The following is a 24434-nucleotide window of genomic DNA, read 5'->3' as shown; positions in this document are numbered from 1 at the left end:
CAGAGAGCTGTTTAAGTTGGAGGAAGAGGCCTAAGGCTGGAGGAAGGCTTCTTGGAGGATGATTCGAGATGAGCAACCGCTGAAAGAGCAGTTGTACCTCTAGCAGTGAGCAGTGGTAGTGCCTCCTCCATGTCCAAATACTGCCAGGTGCTGCCACTCCTCCACGAGAGAGGAGCAAATAGTCAGGTAAACTGCGGTGACTTGGTATCTTTGCCCCTTTTGTCCAAAAGTAGCCTCTGTTCACTCCCCTGCCTGCTCATTCATCTCCTTTTGGGGTGGCCTTTCAGGGGCCCTGCCCTGACACCACTGCTACCTAGTCAGATGTTCCGTTGTTGGTGGGTAAGTGAGCCCCTAAATGGCAAGAACTGCCTTGCCTTTTGAGGATGAGAGGGAAAGAACCCTAAGAGATAAGGAAGCATGGAGAGGAGACACCCAATTCCTTTGTAGATGCCCAGTCGAGCATGCACAGCTGTTATCTAGAAATAGATAATTCTGCTGACCAAGATTGTTCAGTTCGTCAATGGCTTTTGCTTTCAGGATATCAATAAGAAGTTCACTAATGTGGTGAAATCCTGGAGTGGCATGAAGGAGAAGCAGCTGTTCACATACGTTATCTCCAAAAATGCTTCTTATACGTTCACTTGGGCTTTCCAGAGAACAAATCAAGGCCACAAAGTAAGTAGTGACCTTTTTTCTCCATCATGCTGTGTGACATTTTGACTGTCAACTGGAATGTCTCACTGCTTGAGTCTGTTGCCCTCTGGACTGGCAGAGGAGAGGCTCTACTCTGTGGTTGTGCACTGCAGTGTTTTCTTACCCTCGACGGCATCTGTGAATGCATCTCCCACAACAGAAGGGCAGAGCTGATGAGCAGACAGACTAAGTGGGAAGACAGATGGGACCCCATGTTTCACAGACTCTCTTGCAGTTTGTTGGGCAAGGAAAGGAGGGTGGCCAGGGAGTAGGTGGAGAACACCATTTCCCTACTTTGTGGGTTTGGTGGAGGCAGTATTTGCCAGTGCCATCACTGCTGAGGGGAAGGAGGGGGAGAGAGGGAGACTTTTCTTCTTCCACCTACAGCACTGCAGACACCAGGGCTACAGCAGCCACAAGAAGTGAATAGGGATGAGGTCTGGTGAGCTGCTGAAGTTCATATTCTGAGACTATCATTGTTGACCTTTGTAAGCATGGTTAGATCCATTGTGTTCATGAATGGGGCTAGTAATCCAACGAGTGAGTTCAGTTGTCCTGCAAGAATATTGCAGCATTAACAGAGTAAAGGCTATGCTTTGGATGACCTACATGTTTTATTAGAACCTCTGTTTTACTTTATGCTGTTTTCCCCCCTACCTCCCAGAGCAGGAAACTCATCTATGACATGGCAAAGATCTACATGATAACTGTGACCAACACCATCGATGGAGTGGCCTCCTTCTGCCAGGCCTGTGCTGTTGGTTCTGAACAATCTGGCTCATCCTGCATCCCATGCCCTGCTGGGCACTACATAGAAAAGGAAACCAGTCAGTGCAAGGAGTGTCCACCCAACACTTACCTGTCCATTTATCAAGTATATGGCCAGGAGGCATGTGTTCCGTGTGGGCCTGGCAGCCAAAGCACCAAGGTAGCCCATCTATGGGTAGTTTTGACTGAAATGAGGCATGGAGAGAAGAGTAGCAAAAGGATTGTTCATCTAACAGCAGCAGCCAGCCAAAAGCTGCTAAAAAAGCTTAGAACTTGAACCAGATGGAAAGACCTGTCCCTTGTTGCTGGCTTCCATCACTTGATAATCTCAAGCACAATATGGCTATGGCTACTGACAGACCTGTTATCTGTGACTCTGTCTGAACAAACATGTTTCAGGTCCTTACAAGCAGCTACTGCTTGCAGAGTTTATATTTGGTGTTTGGTGAAAGTTATAAATATTGTACATGGCTTAGCAGCTCATGATCAAGGCTGAATATGACTGAGAGCTGTTCACCAAGTAAAGGAGAGGAGAAGACGTTCAGGATTCAGATGTTTGTATAAGCCACAATTCCAAATTCTTATGTTCAGAATCTTACCTTTGCATGCATAATGACTAGACACCTAGCTGATTTTTTTAAAAAATCAAGATTCTGAGAGTGCTGAATTCTGTATTGGATGTCCATTTTCATGCTGGTGAAATATAATTGTACAAAATGATTATTTATTACTTCTGTGCAAAAATTCCACTTCTTTTTACTTCCCTCTCCAAGGACCATTCTGCATGCTTAAGTGATTGCAAACTTTCCTATGTCAAGGACAATCAGAGCTTGACCTATGATTTTAGCAACCTAAAAGTTGGCTCAGTAATGAATGGACCAAGCTTTACAGCAAGAGGAACAAAGTTCTTCCATTTCTTCAACATCAGCCTGTGTGGAAACCAAGTAAGTGTTGACCTTCCTACAGCAGACCCAAAGATCATGTGTGATAAAGGGCTGCCACTCAAACTAGCATCTCATTACAATTAGCATCATGAAGATATTATAAAACTAAATTCACTGTAGTAGCCTTCTATTTATTGGTAGCAGAATAATCTTATTAATGTATATTGAGATGAGATAGCTTGATAATACCTAATCAATTCAAAATAATTTTAGTATAACTTTTGTATTGAGAAATAATAATAAATATATATACATACATACATACATACATACATACATACATACATACATACATACATACATACATACCAGCACATATATTTTAAAATATAGAATTCACTGGCTGTAATTAAAGTTTAGGATTCAGCCCAAAAAACTCATGTTTTTTTTTTTTTTGTAAATATTTTTCATAGTGTTAATAATTGTTTCCCCCTTTTGGGCAGTTTTTGACTCTTTGTCTATTTATTTACATGGCTTTTAATTACTCTCAGCTGACTTCCCCTTGCCTGCAGTGGTGTCATCAGAACAAAATCTGAATTATTACTCAGCACATAACATCATTGTATTCTCTTTGTAGTTACTGAATCAGGCCATTGGTCTATCATGTTCAGTGTTGTCTACTCAAATTGGCAGCAGCTCTCCAGGGTCTCAGATTAGGGGTCTTACAGTATCACTTAGTATCTGCTCCTTTTAATTGGAGATGCCAGAGACTGAACCTGAAACCTTCTGGATGCAAAGCATCTGGATGCTCTATCAATGAGGCACAGCCCCTGATTGGCTGGTATCATAAATATGATTGAACTACAAAGCATTGACTCGACTCTCAGTTGCCCTTATTCATCCTCACTAATATAATCATATCCACAAATTCAGTTGACTACACAGTACAGGGATATCATTTCTGCTGGATACTTGAGTGACTGGGACTAATCATATGATGAATCCAAGAAGAAGAGAGCACCGGCCATGGGGAGAGTAGTAAGAAGTAGCAACACCGAAGGCAAAATAATAGTACCAAATTGGACAAAAAGTGAAAGGCACAACATGCCTGCCAATTCTTCACTGCCAAAGTTCGAGGGGAGAGGGCATCAAAACATAAAGCAGCATAATGGGAGAAAGCCCTAAAGACCTTTCATGGGAGCACAGCTTAAATTTTTAGAATTTTCTCCATATTTATTTGGAGATTAGCTCTAATTCACAGTGAGAGGCTCATGACTTCTGATTCACAATGAGCTAGAAAATCCTGCATAAAAAGTCCATATTTATCCCTACTTTTCCCATTTAACTTCCACAGGGTGAAAAGATGGCACTTTGTGCTGACAATATAACTGATATTACACTAAAGGACATGGTAGCAGAGTCAGAATATTATTCCAATGTTGTGAGGGCTTTTGTCTGCCAGTCAACAATCATTCCCCCTGACAGCAAGGGATTCCGAACTGCTTTGGCACTTCAGTCCACCATCCTCGCTGACATGTTTCTCGGTAAGAACCTTAATCTTTTGCTTGTTCTATAAAACATAAAGTGACTCCAAAGCAGAGACAAGGGACGGCCATGTTGTTTCCTGGTCTAATCCACTGCCCTACCATGAATTTTGTTAGTTTTTTAGGTGCTTCTGGAATCTTACTCTTTTCTGCAGCTCAGACAGGCTAACATGGCTACCCATCTTAATCCACTGACTACACTTTGCAGTTTTCAATGAATGTGGGATTTGTTGTGTCCTGCTTTTCTATACCTCACGGTCCACTGTCAGTCTAGGATGGCATCTGTATAGCACATGTACTGTACTTTTGCCCAGAAACAAAAAACATTTGACCATCTGTCAGTTCATTTTGGGGTCTGGTCTCCAGCTGCATTAACTTGGCCAAACATTTGACAGAGGTTTCAGTTGATACTTGTTCCTTTTTAATGTTTCAGTGAATCTAGATAGTGTGTACTGCTCCCCAAAGGATTCTGCCTACATGCACAAATTATTTGACTGATTGACTGATTGTATTTATATACCACCCTCCCCTGAGGCTCTGGGTGGTTTACATAAAACGCAGAAAAGAGTACATGGAACTCAGCTTTTCACAATAACATTATCATTAAACTATAACAGAGGTAACAGAGTATAACGATGATTATGAGTTTTTCCCTTCCATTCTTCTGCATGGGGCCCCTCTCCAGTGCCTGGTCGGTCTTCTCTTCTGTGGTCCTAACTATTCCTGTCTTGGTATTCTGGGTCTTCTTTTCTTTACAGTGAGTAAAGTTTGCAAGGGTCAAATATTTTTAAAGATGCTTTCCAAAATCTTTGTCACTTTGCTGGTGGTTGTTATGGGTGGTATGCAAGGATTATAAAAGTTCTTGGTTCCTTTTGAATTCATTAATTGGTTGCTAAAGAGAGTTCTTTAAGGCTCATGGAGTATGAAAGTTTCTGGTCCACCCAATTACTATGACCAGCCTATCACAAATGTAGCCAAACATAAAGAGAGACCATTATACAAAGTATCCCGAAAAGGGATCTAATGAAATGTTTTATTGTTGTTGTGTGATCCCATGGCAATGCGGTAGTGAAAGTTTGTTTTTAAAAAATATTTTATTGTTGTGACGTTTCCCCATAGCAACACGGCAGTGTATTTTTGTCCTTTCATAAGACCCAAGCTGGAGTCATTCATGATCATTTACTTCCTGGGTTCAAGCATCTTGTTCTGCTTCTATTATTTTTTTATTTTTCCTTGGAATCCATATGAAAATTCCTAGAAACCCGCAGCTCTCAGCACAAGACAGATTCCATTTTATCAAATCAAAAAACACTGACAAGTTTATATATGTGCTGAATTTAATGCAAGTATATATATTTTAAAAATCAACATTTGTTCCTTTTGTTTGTAATTCCTTCTTTTCCCTGTCCAGGAGCTACTATAGAACCAAATCTGGGAAGCATTAATGTTAATCCAGTAATGTTTAATCAGTCTGAATGGAAGATACCTGATGTGCATTTCTATTACAAGTAGGTAGAAATCTCTCTCTCAGGCAAATATATCAAGTTAAACTATTTTTAGAGGAATGTGGTTCAAGGAAAATTGAAATACTAACAGAACCAAGCTAGAATTTATTATAGAACTGATTAAAATCCAGAATATATTAGAACTCACCCAGAAAGACCTTTTGTCTCAAACACACTCACATACACACACTGTCACTAACTTTGGTAACCTTACTCAAAAAATGAAATGTTGCTTCTTAAGTGGATATCGTAGTCCTCTGGATATCTATAGACAGTACACTGAGCATTCTGCAGCTTTCTTCTAGATTCCAGTTTGGCATTGAGCTGGGGGGAAGCAGAAATAGCTGTCTTCATGGGGCAGTGCCCCCCCCCGAAGAGTTGCTTTAAAAACAGCCAAAGGAAGAAAAAAAATCTGTCTGTCCCATTGAGAACCTTGTTCTTATTTCTTTGTAGGTCTTCTGGAGTTACAGCCACCTGTGAAATTGGACACACTTCTGTTGTGATCCTCAGATGCAATCCTGCAAAACCCGGCCAAGGGGAAATTTCAGTCCCCAGGTACTCACAGTGATTAAAAAATCTTACAACAAAAATCATCCACATAAGGGGTGGCTGGTACAGACTCCTTTCCCCCAACTCCTCCATTAGCTCTCCCCCTTACCTCTCGTTTCCATGATATCCTTCCTGGTCCTCCCTCCCTCCCTCTACCTCTTAGATACACACACACACAGAGAAAGAGCGAGAGAGAAACACAGAGTCCTTCCCCCCACTCCTCCCTGCCCTCTCCCCTTTACTTATCACTTCCCCAAACTCATCTCCCCCTCCCCCCCAATTTTAACTGCATCTGCTTCTTATATTGCCTAAAAGCTAATGTCCTGTATAGACAATGAATGAATTACTGAATGGTTTCTGTTCTAGTTCTTGTCCAGTGGGCACGTGTGATGGCTGCTCTTTCCATTTCTTGTGGGAAAGTGCTGAAGCCTGCCCCTTGTGCACAGAGCAGGATTATCATGAGATCGAAGGGGCTTGTAAAAAGGGGCATCAGGTAAGGGACTGGTTGTTCATTAATACAACTTCTGAATGGATGGATGTGTGTACTTTTAGAAAAACACAGATGTACCTGGTTAAAGTGGGACATAAGGTCCCAAGCTGCAGTCTGGGAAAGATCTGTATTCAGATGGACGAGTCAAGAAGCTGTAAAATCCACATGCCAATTTTGCCATTTGAATCAGCCTCTCAACTGCTCTTCTAAATTATCCCTAGCTTTGAATTCTTTACGCTGCTGGCAAGTATTTCAGTTGCACAGAGGACTCATTATAGTGTGGAGCACAAGTCTAATTTGTTTATATGATCAGAGAGTCTGCAGCTTACTAGAAGAGTGACTACTCTCCTGATTGTTATCCATCAACAAGCAGGAAAGAATATCCATCTGCAAAAGCCATACAAGGTCTAGGCCCAGTGTACCTGAGAGACTGCCTCTCTGCCTACATCCCCCAAAGAACTCTATGCTCCACTAACTCCAACTGGCTGGTGATCCCTGGCCACAAAGAAGCACGTCAGACCTCAACTAGGGCCAGAGTCTTTTCTATCCTCCCCCCCACTTGGTAGAATGAGCTCCTTGGAGAGATCAGGGCCCTTCCTGAACTCCCACAATTCTGCACGGCCTGTAATTGGGAGTTCCACTGGTAGGCATTTAGTTGAGTTCTGACCAACTCAACATCATATGCTGGCCCTCCTGACATCCCCTCCTTGACCTGAACCCAAACTGACCTCCCTATATGTTTGTGTTCAGAGAGTTATTGTTGCAATTTCAATTGTTATAATACTGTTGTTCAATTGGAACCCACTGTTATGGTGGTTGTTGTTATGATTGCAATGTATATCCCTACGTTTTGTGCAAACCACCGTTAGGCTTATGGAAGGGTGTTATAGAAATGAAAGAAAGCAAGCAAGCCAGATTCAGGCTTTCCCTCCATGTAATAACTAGTAGCAAAACTGACAATACTTTCCTACCACAGTCATGCCTATTTTGGAGAGGCAGCAGCCACGTACCAGTCAACCTGTAGAAGATAGCTTTCCTTTCTTCGTTTGGATGTACATAGTAGATAATTTTTTAAAAAATTGGTGTTGCAAGGTTTCAAAAAGACACAGACTTTGTGTGCAAGTGTTCTTGCGAGAGTTTGACACAAAATTAGAAGGATAACAAGGCAAGTAAAAAAACAAACCTCGCAAACCACATTTGTAGAGGTCTTCAGTTTTCTGAATGGTCAAAGGCTGGAATCAATGGGTTATTGGGGTTTCCTGGGCTGTGTGGCCATGGTCTGCTCATTTTAGTTCCTGACATTTCGCCTATAATTGTGGCAGGCATCTTCAGAGGTAGGACACAGCGAGATTCGAATCTCCCCATGCTACAGTCCACCCTTTGTCATGGAGAGATTCCTATCGTGCCATGTCCTACCTCTGAAGATGGCAGCTATCCTTACTTCGGATTTATGTTTTATGTTCTTTGTGTTTGATTGTGATGGCCTTTGGCTATGTGCAAGAAAGGCTTTTGTACCATTTGCCTGGGTCTGTATATGAGCCATTCACTGATCAGGGTGTGCCTCCTCCTTGGAAGGAAGATCCAGCTGCACTTTGCAGAGATGCAGCAACCTCAGGAGAAGGTCAGAAAGTGGATTTATGCAGTGCAAATTCTGGTAGTGGGGAAGGGGGTGCATTTGACTCAGAGTAGCCTTTGATTCTTTTATTAATTTATCTCTTGTGGTATACTAGTTAGCAGTTTGCTAGCTCTTTGCACACATACTGAGGGGCTTTTTGCACGCCTTCAAAATCGCACAATGGTTGCCAATTGAAAACGCTACTGATTTGCTGTTATGCACAACGTCGTTGACAATCTGCCACACACCTGAAAACGATCTGCAAAAAGCGCTTCCTTGTAGCGCTTTCAGGGAAATCCCCAAAAGTGGATTCACCCTCCGGAAAGCGATACATTCCTGCAACCAATCTGCCACACTAGCGAAAAAGACCTGTGCGTTAACATTGTTGCGGTTTCTACAAAGTCCCTCCCCCTGGCTCTCTCCTCTGATCTTCCGGCGAAGCGATCGCCATTTTTTTTTTCTCCGAGCGAGCGGGGATAAACGCACCAGCGAGCCTCTGTTTAGAGGCTTCCCCGGCTTCAGTCCCTCCCCTTCAGTCACTAAGCACAAACAAGAGAAGCCCGTTTGCTGATGTATTTTCCCTTTATTTTTTACACATTCATTCAGCCGAAAATCGGGCCCGTGAGAGGGGGGGGGGTTTCACTCGGAGGGAGCGTGGCAACGAATAAATGACAGCTCAAACACACCAGGCAGCTGGATGGGTCTCTCCGTTGCAACGAATCAACACAGATTCGTTGCAATGGGTCTGGTTTTTTTAAAAAAAAACTTTCTAAAAGGGAAAGGGGCTGTTTGGGAGCATGCTAACGGCTGCCCATTGGCTGCTTGACGGCCAGGGGCGGGACGAGCTTGGCAAGAGCGCTTCCTTTCTAGCGATTTTTGCCGAGACCGGAAGCCTGTGGGAAACGCTACAAAACGCAACTGGATTCCACTACAAAGGCAGGTATGCATAACGACGAATTCCACTATTTTATATGGCGATTTTTCATTCAGCAACCAATTTGCTACAAAGATCCCGGTGCGAAAAGCCTCTGAGAATTTACTGACCTAAAACCTCTTCCCCCTTTCCTTTCTTTCTTAGGAGATTTTGTATTTCTGGAATGAGCCAAAGCTATGTGTGAAAGGTGTATCCTTGCCTGAAAAGAAGACCATCAGGTGTGAAATGGTGGACTTCTGGCTGAAAGTGGGGGCAGCACTTGGTGCATTCACGGCTGTCCTGCTGATTGCCTTAATTTGCTATTTCTGGAAGAAGAATCAGAAGTAAGTAGAGGATGCACCCTATGGGAGTTGTTCAGTGCCAGACTAAGAGGTCATACACACTGTGACATAGGGCTAGATTTGAATTGGTGGGGCCTCTATATCTATTGCTACAGGACCCAGTTAGCTACAGTTGTACTAAAATGGTTCCTCTCATCTACATGCACCTTTCTTGCAGTGGCCTGATTAATAAATAATCAAATATGGAGTGGAGCCAATCACATGTATTGTATGCAGAGGCCTGAGATAGATAAAGCAGAGTGATCTTGAGATAGAGAAAGAAATAAGTTGGTCACAGATCCACCCAGAGTGGGAGGCAAAACTGACCCCAGGTTGTGCTTTAGTACTTATTGTGTGATGTTTAGTGTTTTCACACCAACTGGGAACTGCTGTTTCTGTTTGGCATTTAAGTGAATAGAAAGCTTCCCCAAAATCCACCATTCCCCCCCTCGATGGATTAATCAAAAGAAAGCTGACGGCAAATCCCAAACCAATTCAATGCATTGTCATTGAACTACAAGCCTAAGTAGAATGTGGGAGAGCATTTTAGCTAGCAGTGTTAAGGTTTTGTTTTTCTTACTGCATTCCTCTGGGCTTTTCTCATCCAGACACACCTCTCCACACTTTCTCTGAACCACTGAACTCCCATTCACATCCTTTCTCTGTTGACTTTCCCAAGAATGTTTTTCTTTCTTAGAGCTGAAAGTCTGTGGAACCTTTGTTTCCATTCAGTACATATGCACAAGCTGAGTACCACCATCTAGAGGTGGTTGGAAGGGGGAGAATGCATCTATACACTCTGTCTGGTTAATCCATGAGAGTGGCATGTGCCAAGTGCTCCAAGTGCTTCTGTCTCACAGCAGTAAGGGGGGTAGGTGGGTGCAGGAAGGCAAGGACTGACTAGCTCAAGAGCCTTGTGTTACTACACACCAGAACAGACTAACATGGTCATCCCACTGAGATAATTAGCAATGAGTTTTGATGAGGGCCTGAACAAGGCCAAGCGTGTTAGGTTCAAGGTGCGGGGTCCAGTAAATAGAAAGCATACTAAAGGCTTTTGCACCTGTTTGTTTCAGAGTCTGTTAGTAACAGAAATTCTATTCACTAAATTCTGCTCAAATCTAGAATATCTATTCAGAGTACAGTGCTGATGCCTGGTTGTGGCTCAATATTAGAAGATGGCATGTTGCAGGCACAAAACCAGAACTCTCTGTATTTATACCTTCAGGTTAGAGTATAAATATTCCAAACTGGTAATGACTGCAAATTCAAAAGAAGGCGAGCTTCCAGCAGCTGACAGCTGTGCTATCATGGAAGGGGAAGACAATGAAGAGGAAATAGTATTTTCCAACAAACAGTCGTTGCTAGGAAAACTCAAATCTTTGGCGACAAAGGTGAGTGCAGCTCTTAGAATGGCTCATTTATCCCTTACAGAATTCTGTTAATGTTACATTCCAATGTTACATCCTCTTTGTTTTGTTGAGTTACTCACTGTTGTTCACCCGTTACTGAAGAGAGATTATTTAAATCTTGCCTTTCCAGAGCTCAGAGTGCCTTCTTTAAAACTATAAGACAACAGTTTAGCTATTAAGTCATTGAAATTAGAACACCACACAACCTGCTGTGGCAGAGGTGAGACCTGAGATGCAGGTCTGATTCTTTACCATATCACATTTTTAGAAAATATTATTACTCCTTTGAGGTCTCTGAACATAATGCTGAAAGGCAATGAATGAACGACCCTTTGTTAAAGCTTGTGTCAAAGTCCTCCAGTTTCTAAGTTAAGCAGGTGTGGGCTCCATCAGTCCTTTGGGTGGGAGAGCACCAAAAGTCCCCCTAACAGAGGACAGGAGGATAATGCAAAGTCTTAGAAACAATCTTGTCTTTTTCAATGCAGGAGAAGGACAACCACTTTGAATCTGTGCAGATGAAATCCTCAGGATCTCGGAATATATGAAGATGCACCTTGCCTTCGAACCAGCGAACCAGAATTCTGTTTAGATGGGGCCACAGTTGAAGCATGACTGGTGGTCTCCAGTGAGAAACGCTGTGCAGCAGCCAAGGAGAACAAAAGGGCAATGTAGCTTTATCCTGAGACTGAGCAACTTGCCAAAATGTGAACAAAACAAAACATTTGGGTCACAGACTGCGGATGACTTTCAACTCAGGGAGAAAAAGGAAGGTGTGTAGAGTTGGCTAAGACACTTTGCCTGAGGTAAATAACATGAATGCTGCCTCTCAAAATAGTAACCATCTAGTAGGAAGCTACATAATTGGCAATTTGCTTCCTTTTAATGGTACACTAGTTTTTCCACCTGTGGTGGATGGCCCTGTGAAAAGGGGAGATCGTCTACATCGTACAAATTTTACGTGTGCTTCATTCAGGCATCACCTGTACCTCTTCCGTTCCCATCTCTTAGGTCCTAGTGGGAAAACTGACAGGATTTTTGGAAAGGCTTGCAAGTTTCCTCCAGGTTGCTATGGATGTGTCCAAGCTTCAGTGCTGAGTTTCCAAAACAGGGATGAGTCCTTGTGATGGAAGAACCATGGAGGGTTTCTTTTTAATCTTTGGAATGGGGCTTGAGAGCTTGAGATCTAATTCCTTTGCTGTTTTGCCTGATGTTAGCGGTTCAGTTTCGCTCCAGTCAAATCAGTTCTTTAGCTGTAAAAGACTGTTTGTATTGATGATTTGGAAGAGAGGAACATGTATTATAAACAAAAAACAGTGCCCTGCAGCCTTGACTAATCAGACTCCTTTTCTTAGCTGACTCTGAGCAACAGGATCTGCCTGGATTGAAGGGAGTGATTTGTGCTGTGGTTGTAAACAGAATTACACTCTTCTAAGTCTGTGGACTGCAATAGCAGATGTATCTCTCCCTAGGATTCAACTGCCACTGTAGAAAACACTTTGCAGCAGCTCAACACAGGTTTGCAGTCATTTTTAGTCATGACATTTTACTCCCTTCCTTTGAAAGGACATTATAAGGATTCTGCCATTTTGCCGCCTTCCAGTAAGAAACAGCCTTCACACTGCCACATTTCAGAGAGCAATGAGGCCCCTGTGTGCAGGTACTAAATGGTTTGAAATGGGACATATTTTTAGACTACTAAAATGAATGAAAATCCCCGAGAGTGCTCCTTACTTTGTTAGAGCTGGACAACACACCAGTGTGTTATGTCATTATTATGTCTAGAAGAGAAGAATCCATGCACATTGCACGTGGTGGTACAGGGGAGCCTGATCCTTTTGAGCCTGCAGGCACCTTTGGAGTTTAGAAAGGGGGTGGTGGGCACCAACTCAAAATGGCTTATGTGGATGGTAAAGCCAAACCCAAAATGGCTGCCACAGGAGGCAGAGCCAAACACAATACCTTCCTTCTCACTTTGCAAAGGAATAACAGAATAGGAATAACAAGAAACAAAGCAATGCCTGGGAGACAGGAAGGGAGAAGAAGGGATAAAAAGGAATGTCTGAAGGGGAATGGAACCACAAGCCTGAGTTATTTATCAGGCCTTCTGCCCCTCTAGTGACTGCACCTGTAGAACACCTTTGAATTGAATAATAGCAGCCAACAAAAAGCGTTGCCTTACTGTGGCCCTGTCCACTTTCTGAGTAGCTTGGCGGGAATCAGAGGAAATATTATCAGGGGCCATAGTGTCCACAGGTACCATTTTGGGGGACCTCATATTGGCATCTCCAAGAGAGACTATGATGGACAACTTTATTCCTGCAGACCTGTATCATTTTCAGTTACCCTTTTCGTTGTGATGCTTTGTGGAGGCCAGAACTGGAGGGGGTACACACCTGTGGAGGGGGTACATGCCTGTCTTCTCAAAAGTAGCGCCAGAAGTAGCCCACATTGAGCAAATTGGCTGTACTGCAGATAGAACGATTTGCATTCAGTTCCAAATGCCATTAACAGAATGGGGCCTATAACACCAATAGCTCTGTTGGTGCATTTAGAAATCCTTGGATTAAGTGAGGGTGTGTGCACCATGAACTTATGCATCCTCAATACACAATATTCTTGTACACAAGATTCTCTGGTGGGTGGGTGAATGGCCGTAGAGCAATGGTGGTGATCTGCTTGCGTTGGTGAGGGCATCATGGATGGGTCAGATGTGGACCTCTCATTGTCTACCCATGATCTGAAGATTCAATCATGAGCATTTATTATTCATTGTTAGTGTTTATTAAGAATGGCATTTGATTTTCACTTTTCCAGAATGAGTTGATGTTGATGAGAAATAATTCAGTACAAAGAGATTGAGATGAGTGCTATTTAACAGAAATTGTCTTATCTATATCCATCCCAGTCATGAAAGAAGTTGTGTTGAGATTGTTCTTCCCCCAAACTTTTACAGATTCTAACCTGTGCGTACAAGATGCATGGAGACCAGGAAAATGCAATGGTTATGTATAAAATACCTGGTGGATAGACTTGTCTGTCTTTTAAATGAAGCCAAATCAGATTTTCTCTTCATTTTGAATACTGGCCATAGTATATGGAATAAAACCTCCTTAATTTTACGTGCTTTGAACATTAGGCTTATTTACTGAATCGCTTTATACTATTGCTGAAGAAAGGAGTTTTTTTTCTTTTATTCGCTGTTACGGGTATCAGAAGGAATATGTACAATGCTTTTCCTGTCTCGCCATAGGCCCATTATGCACGGCCGCCGAAACGGCGATTTCGGGTCACATGGAAAACGCGGAGGGGGAAGACGCGACGCATACCAGTTATACACGGGGCGGGGCGCGACGGCAGCAAAACCCAGAGTAACCGATTATGCACGCGCCGATCCGGGCGCCGCTTCTGGTTGCGCCCCGCTCACCCGGAAGCTGCGCTTTCTTCCGCGTTTCACTGACGCAGCTTTTTCGGCGGCATGCACCGAAGCTGCAGCCGGTTGCAGCCGGCTCCGTGCGTTATCCGTGATTTTAGTCGCCGCCATTCCACCCCGAATGTGCGCTAAAACCCCCGTGCATAATGGGTCATACAGAAGCACCTGGAAGTGAAATACATATTCAAATACATTGTCTCCTTTCTTTTTGTGTATTTTATATAACAGCATGTCCAATTGTGTTCTCCTGTATTTGCAAGGCCATGTGGCTCCTAGCCACTGCCCCTGGACCCACAGAGGTGTGTTCTCCCCCCCCCTCCATGGCTGACATTGGGGAGTTTAGCTGTGACTTTTGGCCTTGATTGAGGGTTCTCCCCACACCCCATTGATGGCTGAGCATACATAGGCATGTTTCTCCACTATTCACCCAACACTAGTGAGTCCAGTGCAATTCCTGTGCTTTGCTGTTAGGTAGCCAATGACTCTCCCTCCCCATGAACAACACTGGCAAACCTCTTCAGGCCTATTGAGGATTATTCCCACCACCACCCACAAGCAAACCCCACATACCAGTTAGGCCTCTGCAGACAGACCTATTGAGGCTAGAAGGGGAGGAAGAGGTGTTAGGAGTCTGTAGGTGCAGAGAAGTCTTTTTCTTTGGGGGGGGGGAGAGGCTTATACCCCCAATGTATTTAAAAATTTTTTTTGATTGTTCTGCAAACCTGGAGAGCCCCCCAGGTTTGCAGAACAATCTGTTTTTCGTCTATGTGGGCTGATTCATGGATTTAAGTGTTAGCAGATGAGCTCATAGGCTATTAGAATACAAAATGATGAGGAGGAGATTGAATTAGGGGGTCTTTCCCCTGCAAAACCTGCTATTCAGCTAAGGACCCTCATTGTACCGTTTGAACCAGGGTGTAGTGATTGGAGAGGCTGATTCTGTGAAGATTCAAGGGGGTGGCAGGGTACACTGTCAGTGATAGGGTTGTGGGTATCCTGTATGGTGCAGAGGGTTGGACTAGAAGCCCTAACTTCTCTCAGCAGAGATTTGCCTCTTGGTTTTTCCCCCCTCTGCTGTCTCTAATCCTCCCCCCTCCCTTCAAGAAAAGAAAGAGGCTCCTGTTGCACTTGGCTCCCCCCCCCCTTCTGAGATTCCCCAATCGAGTGCAGAACACTTTCTGTTTCAATGGGGGGCGGGGGAATACAGGAAGACCCAAGTTCAAATCGATCTGAATTCAGCAGGATCCACAACAGAATAAACAAAGTAAGTGCAGAATCAGCCCAGGACTTGAAACTGGAGACCTTTTAATGAAGAGATTTATTTGTATTTCTGTGAATATTTATTCTGTAGATACGTATCTTATCAATAGTCCTGTTGTGATCTTGTATATATGGGTGATAGTCTTCCCTTCCCAGTGGCCTAGCAGTCCTAGTACCACCATGCACATGGTGCATGGAGCCACTTCACAGAATTTTCAGCTTCCACGCCTTGATTTTTCTAGTTCAAGAAAGCGTATTTCTTGCCAGAAGGTCCTAAGTCTTGGAGCAAGTGCTGGATACTTCAGATTTAAATGAGATTTCATTGGAGCATTGAAATGTTCTATCCTTTTAAAAAGCGACTATCTTAATTACTCCGCCCATACTAATACTTTGGCACTAGGAATCATTCATATCTGTCTGGCAAGGGAGTTTGAAGGCTTTGGAGGCCCAGATTCTCTAGCCAGTAAATGCACTGGAGGATTCACAAAAAATATGAATTCCTCCTGAATTCCACATTAGTCAATCAATCCAACTCAAGAAGATGATATATTTGTGTGAGTCATATGATAGGCAAAAAGATATTTAGTTCAATCCAGCTAAGCAAACGTGCATGAACAAACTTACAATGTGTGTAGTCTGTTTTATGAGAGCAAATCCCTTGCTGGGTTGGTGAACTGGACACATATTCAGATGACAAGATCTAGGTTGGAACCTCCCTGCAAGCTCTTTAGCTATTATTAATGTGGAGCAGAAATAGGGTGGGCAAAAGTCTGCAAGTCCTTTTGCCCCCTGTATAATGTATAATGTATTTCTTGATTTGACAGTTTTGACCCGATACAGAAAAACTGTGAATTTTTCATTGCTGGGCCAAGAGGGAACCAGGAAATGCTCTCCCCAAATCAAATTGTGCATAGCTAACTATTTAAATGAGGTGGCTGGATGGAGTCACTGAAGCAGTCGGTGCAAACTTAAATGGACTCCGGGGAATGGCAGAGGACAGGAAGGTCTGGAGGATCATTGTCCATGGGGTCGCAATGGGTCGACAACCACAACAACAACAATTTAAAGCAGATGTTGAACTCCATTATCAAAACTTAAATCTCAGTGCAGTGTTATAGTTAAGGGTATCTGTTTCCTACAGCACAGAAATGAATCCAATCATTTGTGTGCATTCTGCAGGTTAGAGAATTGTTTAGAGAACTCCCACTGGAGTTCCCTGGTTGGGAACTGGCTGGGAACTGGCTTCTTCATCCTCTCCTTTTTCCTTTCCTTTCCTTTGACTCATAATATTAATTCTTTGGAGGAAGTGGTCTAATGTGATTGCTTCTACCATCCAATTATTATAATGGATTAAAAATGTATTTTATCCAATTTTGAGCTATGCTGGTAAGAATGGAGCTCCAAAAGATGCAAGCTGCCCTATTTAGTTCAATGGACACCACCACAGTGACATGCATCTCTAACTGCACATGGAGCTGCCCTGTCCAGTGACCTGAATAGGGGAGCTTTTGTGGGTTAGTATAGTCTTGGCATCTGTCAACAGGCAGATCTATTATGAACTTATTGAAAGATAGTCTTTTTAGTGCATTTCTTATTCCTCTCTCCTTTTCCAAAAGAGCAAGGTTGTGATAATTTAAAGTTTACCAGAAAAGGAATGCTTTGCTTCCTTCAAGAATTCAATAAGCAAAGTATAGCTGCCAATAAAAGCTCAATTGTCAGCATTCACCATATGTTGCTTGGCTGTCATTTTCAATCGTTCTTCACTCAACATTGCTTTACAGCAACAAGGCTTGAAAACCTGGGCTATGATATGGGCTATTATGTCAATCTCTTTTCATCTCATTGAGGCATTTACATCAGGCTTCCATTAAATTTGAATGCAAGAGATTTCATCTTTGCAGAGGGTAAAAGTAGTTCAATAGTGTCTCTTGAAATCTAACACAACTCAATGGGTTTATTGGCTTTTCTGTTAAATGTTTATTTCAGTGGAAAATTTGCATGTTACCTTAGTCTCTAATCTTTGCTTTCTCAGCGAGGGTTTTGGGAGACCCTGGTGTTTCTTGATAGCCCTGGAAGGGTTTCCAGAATGGGTGGAAATTAATTTTTAATATATTTTTAAAATCTGTTAAACATTTATCGGGTGATATGACCATATATGGTCATGTTGACCCCCCCCCCACCAAAATGGCTAATGATGGGCCTGGAGGTGGTGGGAAGGGGAAGGAACCCCAGGTGGAAATGTACATGGCTATGCAAAATTCTGCATAATCACACAAACTCTGTGGTTTCTCAAAGCCTGAAGAATGTTTCAGGAGTTTCTCAATGTTAAAAAAGTTGAGAAGGGCTGCTGTAAACAATCTTTAAAGAGGTCATGCTTTTGATTCGATTAAGGGTTAAAGGGTCAAAAACTGTGGCTCCACTGATTGGCTCCTTCCCACACACTAAAGTAGGGGCTCCTAAAGTGGGAAGTACCCCCTCCCGCAGGTGGTGGAATGATCCACGGTGGTGGTGAGGAATTTGGGGGCAATAGGGGGCAGCAGTCTGACTCTTCCTGCTGCGGCTGCATTTTCCTAGTGAGAGACGTTCCAAGGTGGCTTGCCATTGCCTATCTATGGGTAGTAGCAACCCTGGACTTCCTTGGTGGTTTTCCATCCCAGTGCCGACCAGGGCCAACCTTGCTTAGCTTCTTTCAGAAGGTGGTCTGGATGGGATCCTATTCCTGCTGAGCTTCTCCTCCTCCTCAGACTGTTCTTCCCAGACTGCCCTTCCATCTTTTGGAGGCTGGAAAAGCCTTCTCCTGCTTGCTCCAGACCACGGGATTTCCCATTGCTTGCTTGTCTCTCTCTCTCTTTCCTTGTCTTCCTCCCCAATGAAGACCCAAAGCAGCTTTTACAAAGAGCTTATATATGTATTTCCAGACAAAACTATGGCCACTGCACAACAACAAAAAAAGAAGTGCAGACAATATAGTGTGTTTTGAATTTTCAGTAGACCTAAGACCAGGAAAGAGGAGTATGTTTATGTATGTGTGTGTGTGTGTGTGTTTGCGTGTGTGGGAAGTGGCATCCTGAAAAGGTTTGGGAACCACTGCACTACAGGAAATGAGTCAGAAGGCTCTCTAACCTCTCTCCCATGTGAGTAATCATCACAGCAGGACAGAACCACCCTGATGGTATTCATATCATCTGGCCAGTCCAAAGCAAATACAACTGAGCAGCTGTAATGCCTGATAAGATGATGCCTTGTTTGCTACTGGTGTCATTCTATAGACCCCTTTTGCCTGTCTCAGAAGCCCTTTGCTTGTTTCATCTTATACAGGAGAAAGCATAGAGTAGCGATCCCCAACCTGTGGGCCGTGGACCACATGTGGTCCTTCGACTAATTGGAGGTGGGCCCCGAAGGACGCCTTCTCCCCCCCCGGCCCTTTACTTCATCCCCCCGGCCCTTTACAACACACTTTGGGTGTCATTGTCTCCCATCACTCCCAGATGGGACTATCTCGTTGCAGAGAAACAAGCTCAGGGTTCCCATTGATTTGTCATTGTCATGAGTTAAAATTTCCATGAAAATAAAATGTTCCTTATGTTCATTGTTGTGGCGTGTCTGTATCTTATTTTGAAGGGATGTTTAAACATTACCATAGCGATCAGAGAGCGTTAGGGCAGTGGTTGAGAGTAGAGGAGTAAACTACCCCCCCCACCGGGCCTCAGTAAAAGGCGTTGAGTGGTCCCCGGTGATAAAAAGGTTGGGGACCACTGGCATAGAGGACACTAATAAAATGGGTCTTTGGCCAAGGGGAAGAACTGGAAGCGGGCAGATTGAGGTCCAGTTCTCTACCTATAGCAAAGCATAATTAGATTTAGCTAGTTATATATCAAAGACAGAATTCATACACACTATAATTTTCATTGAATGATGGATTATACTTTGTGTTGTTTCTCTGAGTGGTTGGTGAAACTTGGTGCATGGAAGAGTAAATTCTGAGAACTTGATAATATTATGTATCAATCTCCTCTGTAAATTGATTTCAAGCAAATTTATGTAGAAATTTCTCCCAAAAATTCAGTCCTAAATTTTCTTGAATTTCAGTTGTGCAGCTGGAATATCCTGTTGTATCACATGTAACCATATTGTTACTATATTGCTACTTCTGATTTAGTTTGTTAGAGGGGTTGTTTGGACTCCATATTTTAACAAATAAGTCTATCAGAAATTAAACTAATTCATTAAAAAATTGTTGTTCTTATAAACTTCCTTTAGTTGACTAAACTGCCTCAGGCCCATTATGGGAGAGATGGTATAAAAATCCAATAATAATAACAACAACAACAACAACAACAACAACAACAACAACAACAACAACAACTGTGTATGTATATAATCTAAGATGCTACTATCAATAATAATTATTACACCAATCAAGTATTTATCATAACCACCCCATCTCAATAGTTAGGAATGGGTCCCAGTATACAGCTTATTCTAATGCCTCCCTGTCCTTGGTCACATAAAGGGGCTTTGAATAAAAATATTTTACATCAGTCTAGAACAGGGTAGTCAACCTGTGGTCCTCCTGATGTCCATGGACTACAGTTCCAATGAGCCCCTGCCAGCAAATGCTGGCAGGGGCTCATGGGAATTGTAGTCCATGGACATCTGGAGGACCACAGGTTGACTACCTCTGGTCTAGAAGACATACAAACACAGACAGGCTTTGGAAATCAGATTGGCCATACTTGTGGGTAGTAGCAGCCAGGGCTTCTGGAAGTGGAGGTGTTCAATATGTCCGCTCCCAACTTGCACCTTCTGCTTCACTCAATCTAAACCTGTTCACCGATCCACTCACCCAAGTCCATGTCTGTTATGGCCAGAGAGGACATTTGTGGTAGAAAATCGTTTCCCAATGAGACCATGATTCTCTTATACAAGCTGAGAATTAAAACTGACAGAAAAAGCCAGAAAACAGGTTTGTGGATGAGACAGGGGCTTTACCTTTAAAAGCTGCACAAAAGGAAATATTTTGGCAGGAGCAGTTTTACTTGTCGCACGGCTGAAGGACTCCATCCTGGAAATGTGAATCTAGCAAACAGCATCTCTGGGGATTTGCAGAATTTACTTATCTTGCCATGAATAACCACAGTCTGTAGCCATTTATTTCAGACAATAAACAGTTATCTACATCCTAAATGGGTTGCTGCCACTTTAAAATGTTTAATCTTATACTTATGTGTGTTGTCACTGAGATGGAGAAATTGCAGTAAAACATAATTTGCGGATCCATTTGCTGATTTTTCCTCTCTGAAATCTCTTCCTCAGTGCCTTGGTTCTAAATGTAAATCAGGTACTTTTACATGGATGCTTAAAACCTGAAATGAGTTTTCTTGTTGGTAAATTGGGGAGGGGGGCAGAAACAGGGAGCTAGGAATATTTTTTCAAGCCAATGTTCAGCTCCTCTGCTTGAAAGCTCAGCTGAATCTTTTTTTTTTTTAAACCTCTGCTGTGTTTTCAGGAAATAACGGATGAGTGATGGGGAAGCAGTAACTTGTTTGGATGACAAAATTCCTTAGCACAGTCCCACTGTGAATGGGTGTTTTCATGGGGGATCCAGAAGAGTGCTTGAATTCCTGGGAGAAGGAGAAATGAGGATTAGTTGAGGATAAGTTTCTGGACTACTGGAAATTCAGTTTGTAGTATGATGCAATCATGCTGGGGTTTGTGGACAGAAAGAGAGCAATGTGAAGAATTCCTGATTCAGCTACAGCAAGACCTCTGCCTTTCACTCAGTTCTCATCAGTCCCTACTGGGAAACAAACAACAGCAGCTGCTCAGGAGTTCCTTTTTCTACTTCAACCTCCATTCAGTTGTTCTCAGTGCTGAATCACCTGTCACTCTTGGAGCACGCATGGGCATCTACAAATCACATAAGAAGAAGAAGAAGAAGAAGAAGAAGAAGAAGAAGAAGAAGAAGAAGAAGAAGAAGAAGAGTTGGTTCTTATATGCCACTTTTCCCTACCCGAAGGAGGCTCAAAGCGGCTTGCAGTCGCCTTCCCATTCCTCTCATTCTAGTTGGTTTTCTGGACTGGACTTTTGCATTTGTGCAGTATGAAAGAGTCTGTTTGCAGACAAACAAAATTAGTTAAGAAAGATGAGTTTTCTTAAGTTTTATTTCATGTTTGGCAGAAGGTCATAGAGTCCTTGAACAATGATAGAAAACACCACTGTTTGTGGGACAGTCTTCGAGAATGTATACTAATAGATGCGATTCTTGTCAGTCTTCAAGTTGATGATGGACCTAGGGGTGAAGATGGACTTTTGGCACTGGATCCTGCCTACAATTTCTACAGATGGACTTTCCTGTTCCCTCCCCCACTGCTGCCTGAAATACTGCTGCTCCTGGGGGTGTGAAGATCCCTGGAAAAGGTTGGTCACAGTTGGATATCTTTTGTGTAAGGAACATCAGCAAAAATCACACAGGTAGACTTTGTAGTCAGGATTCCACACTAAGACTGCAGCCATTTTGTGTTTTATAGGTCATCCCCAGCACCTTGAAATGGGTGTTTAGAGGAGAATGAAAACTGACATAAGCAGCTTCCTCAATTAGCTCAGCACACACTGTCTATTTCTGTGGTCTCTGCGCCCTTCTGTAGAGCAGGGCTCCTGGCACTTAGCTTTGCAAATGTTATCTGAGAAATACTGCACATGGATATAAGGGAACAATATGGACTAGCATGCTTGGCATGGTATGGCACGTGTGCCAAGCAGTATCACCACATGGATGCTGAAAAGTTATGTTATGCTGAGCGCCACAAGACATTTTGGTGCCAAGTGGCACCAAATCCCAAGTGGCAGCTGATTGAAATGAAATCGGTGTGTTTGACATGAAAAACAATATTAACAACATAAAAATTGACATGTGCTACCCCCAAATCTTTTCACTGCAGTGAGCTGATTCATTTTGCCTTATTATAGGAATGTTTTTAAAAAGGCAACAAGGGAGAAGAGTGACTATTCTGTTATCTGTTCTCGAGTCCACCCTCTTTGATGACTCCTGCGGACACTGAAGGAGGAAAAGCAAGCAAGCAAGCGTGCTGGAAAATGTTTCAGGTTTTATTATTGGCATATTGAATTAATACTGCAGTGAAAACCATCCGTTGCACAGAACGTACCCAGAATATACAACATAAAAATGCAGTTTAAGTAAATTACGACAAAGAATTACAAAAATCCCTTAGAAAGAAAGCCACCTAACATGGCAACTAACTCTTCCCTCGCTGCTGAGTCAACATGGTGGAAGTGGAGGTCATGGCTATTCACACATCCCTTAGAACTACTAATCATAGGGAACACTAAAGTTGTTCTCAAAAGAACACCACTATATACTGTACAGTCCTCAAAAATAATTTATTACACTGTTTCTAGAAAAGAAAATGCTAGACATTCTTTTTTAAAAAATGCTTTCTCCCCATTGTACAAGAACTATGCAAAACTCCCAAAGAGACCATGAGCAGAGTGCTCAGAGAGAGGAGGTGGTGGAATCCACAACTTCTCTTCCATTGCAGACGGTGGGGACGTACACATTAGCTGAGGCTGAAAGAGAAAAATCCTCATTAGCGATGGCAAGATTTCTTTAATGGGTTGTTGTTTTTTAACCATTGTTTTCCCTCTGCCTTCCAATGATGAGCAAAACATTTTCAAATTAACCAGATCGTGGTGCAGTCGGTATAACAAATTTAAGCCAGGTTCCAAGCGATCATAATTTCACAGTGAGGGAGTTTGGGGACTGTTGTTCTAGAGTTTGAGAGTTTTCTAACAAAGAATCTTTAGCACAGGGATGTTTGGAAGAAGATACAACTGGCAGACTGACTGGTGTGCTGGGATTTATTTATTTATTTTAATCAAAATATGCATACCTCCTCAGACTCAAGTTATCTAACAAAGCGGCAAGTCGCCAGGGCACTGAACAAAGCAACAGCCAGGGGGCAGGGGCCCTTCAGATGTTGTTGGTTATGCCGGTCATAACCAAATGCCTTTAAGTCTTTACTTACCTTGGGAATAGTTGGTTCCCATGCCACTGATGCTAAATCTGTTGAGATGCAGCCTGTGAGTGACCACATTCTTCTGTGGCTGGAAGACAACAATGTGTACTTTGGGAGCAAACAAGCATCCCAGAACGACAAAGCCACTTAGACTTACAGAGATGCACATGGTCGTGGTCTGAACCTGTGTGGGGAGAACCATTGCAAAATAAAATGACCAGAAAAGTAAAAGTGTGAGATGCCATTTTGGATATCACCCCCAAACCAACCAACCAACTATCAGAGCTCTTAAAAGGGCTCTTCCCTTGGGCAGTTAGGAACAGAAGAGCTGTGCTTGGTCAGGCCAAAGCCAAGTGCTCTGTCTGCAGCAGGATCCCACAAAGCAAAGATGAAGAAGAGCTGTTTTTTATACCCCACTTTTCACTACTGGAACTAATTAGTGAAAACAGCTCTAACAGGACTGTGTCTGGGCCAAGGTCACCAGTTGGCTGCATGGGGAGGAATGGGGAATCAAACCTGTCTTGCCAGATTAGAAGCCAATGCTCTTAACCAGTACACCAAGAGGGCTCTCCACCAAGATAGTGTCTCAGTAAGTGGGGATTAAAGAACACCGTCTCTGGCAAGTCATATTGTTGAGCTAGTTGGTTTGATGCCCACCACTACTATCATACTTTAACAGGTCATGCCCTATGATGGAACCTGTTCTATGCCAAGATTCATAGGCTGGTCTATGCAGGTATTGTTAAAACAGGGGATATTCTGGGAAGAGCCTTGGAACTTTCAGTTATTTCTTGGGGGGCGAGGGAGGGTTGCTAATATTTTTCTGTCAGTGCTCCTCTGTCCTTAACTGCTGCAAGACAGGCAAAGATTTAACCCAGGACCTTCTGCATACAAAGTAGGAACTGTTATAATTCCATCATGGAATCAAGTGATGAGAGACCATAAGTGCCCTGGGGCAGGGATTTGCAGCACATAATGTGTTAATTTTAAAAAT

General features: G+C 42.9%; 2 protein-coding genes across 5 annotated transcripts in view; one reads left to right on the top strand and one right to left on the bottom strand.

Annotated features, from left to right (window-relative positions):
• ELAPOR2 (endosome-lysosome associated apoptosis and autophagy regulator family member 2) overlaps positions 1 to 13833 on the top strand; it is a 37936-nt gene extending 24103 nt beyond the window's left edge. For all 4 annotated transcript variants that reach the window (XM_077337868.1, XM_077337869.1, XM_077337871.1 and 1 more), the window contains 10 exons: positions 538 to 675; positions 1358 to 1621; positions 2235 to 2405; positions 3700 to 3889; positions 5301 to 5397; positions 5848 to 5949; positions 6310 to 6436; positions 9127 to 9305; positions 10531 to 10696; positions 11200 to 13833. In XM_077337868.1, the coding sequence (XP_077193983.1) occupies positions 538 to 675; positions 1358 to 1621; positions 2235 to 2405; positions 3700 to 3889; positions 5301 to 5397; positions 5848 to 5949; positions 6310 to 6436; positions 9127 to 9305; positions 10531 to 10696; positions 11200 to 11259 (1494 nt within the window). In that variant the 3' untranslated portion in view covers positions 11260 to 13833. The remainder of the gene's footprint in view (positions 1 to 537; positions 676 to 1357; positions 1622 to 2234; positions 2406 to 3699; positions 3890 to 5300; positions 5398 to 5847; positions 5950 to 6309; positions 6437 to 9126; positions 9306 to 10530; positions 10697 to 11199) is intronic.
• An 8657-nt stretch (positions 13834 to 22490) lies between these two features.
• The window catches only part of LOC143837727 (metabotropic glutamate receptor 3), a 75149-nt gene continuing 73205 nt past the window's right edge, over positions 22491 to 24434 (bottom strand). The window contains exons 5-6 of the mRNA XM_077337872.1: positions 23450 to 23624; positions 22491 to 22991 (exon numbers count right to left, since the gene is read on the bottom strand). Coding sequence (XP_077193987.1) covers positions 22918 to 22991; positions 23450 to 23624 — 249 coding nt within the window. The 3' untranslated portion in view covers positions 22491 to 22917. The remainder of the gene's footprint in view (positions 22992 to 23449; positions 23625 to 24434) is intronic.

Source organism: Paroedura picta, chromosome 5 (genome assembly GCF_049243985.1).
Source record: "Paroedura picta isolate Pp20150507F chromosome 5, Ppicta_v3.0, whole genome shotgun sequence".
In the NCBI taxonomy this organism is placed as follows: domain Eukaryota; kingdom Metazoa; phylum Chordata; class Lepidosauria; order Squamata; family Gekkonidae; genus Paroedura; species Paroedura picta.
The sequence above is the reverse complement of the archived record's forward strand: the minus strand, read 5'-3'. Positions and strand labels throughout refer to the sequence as shown.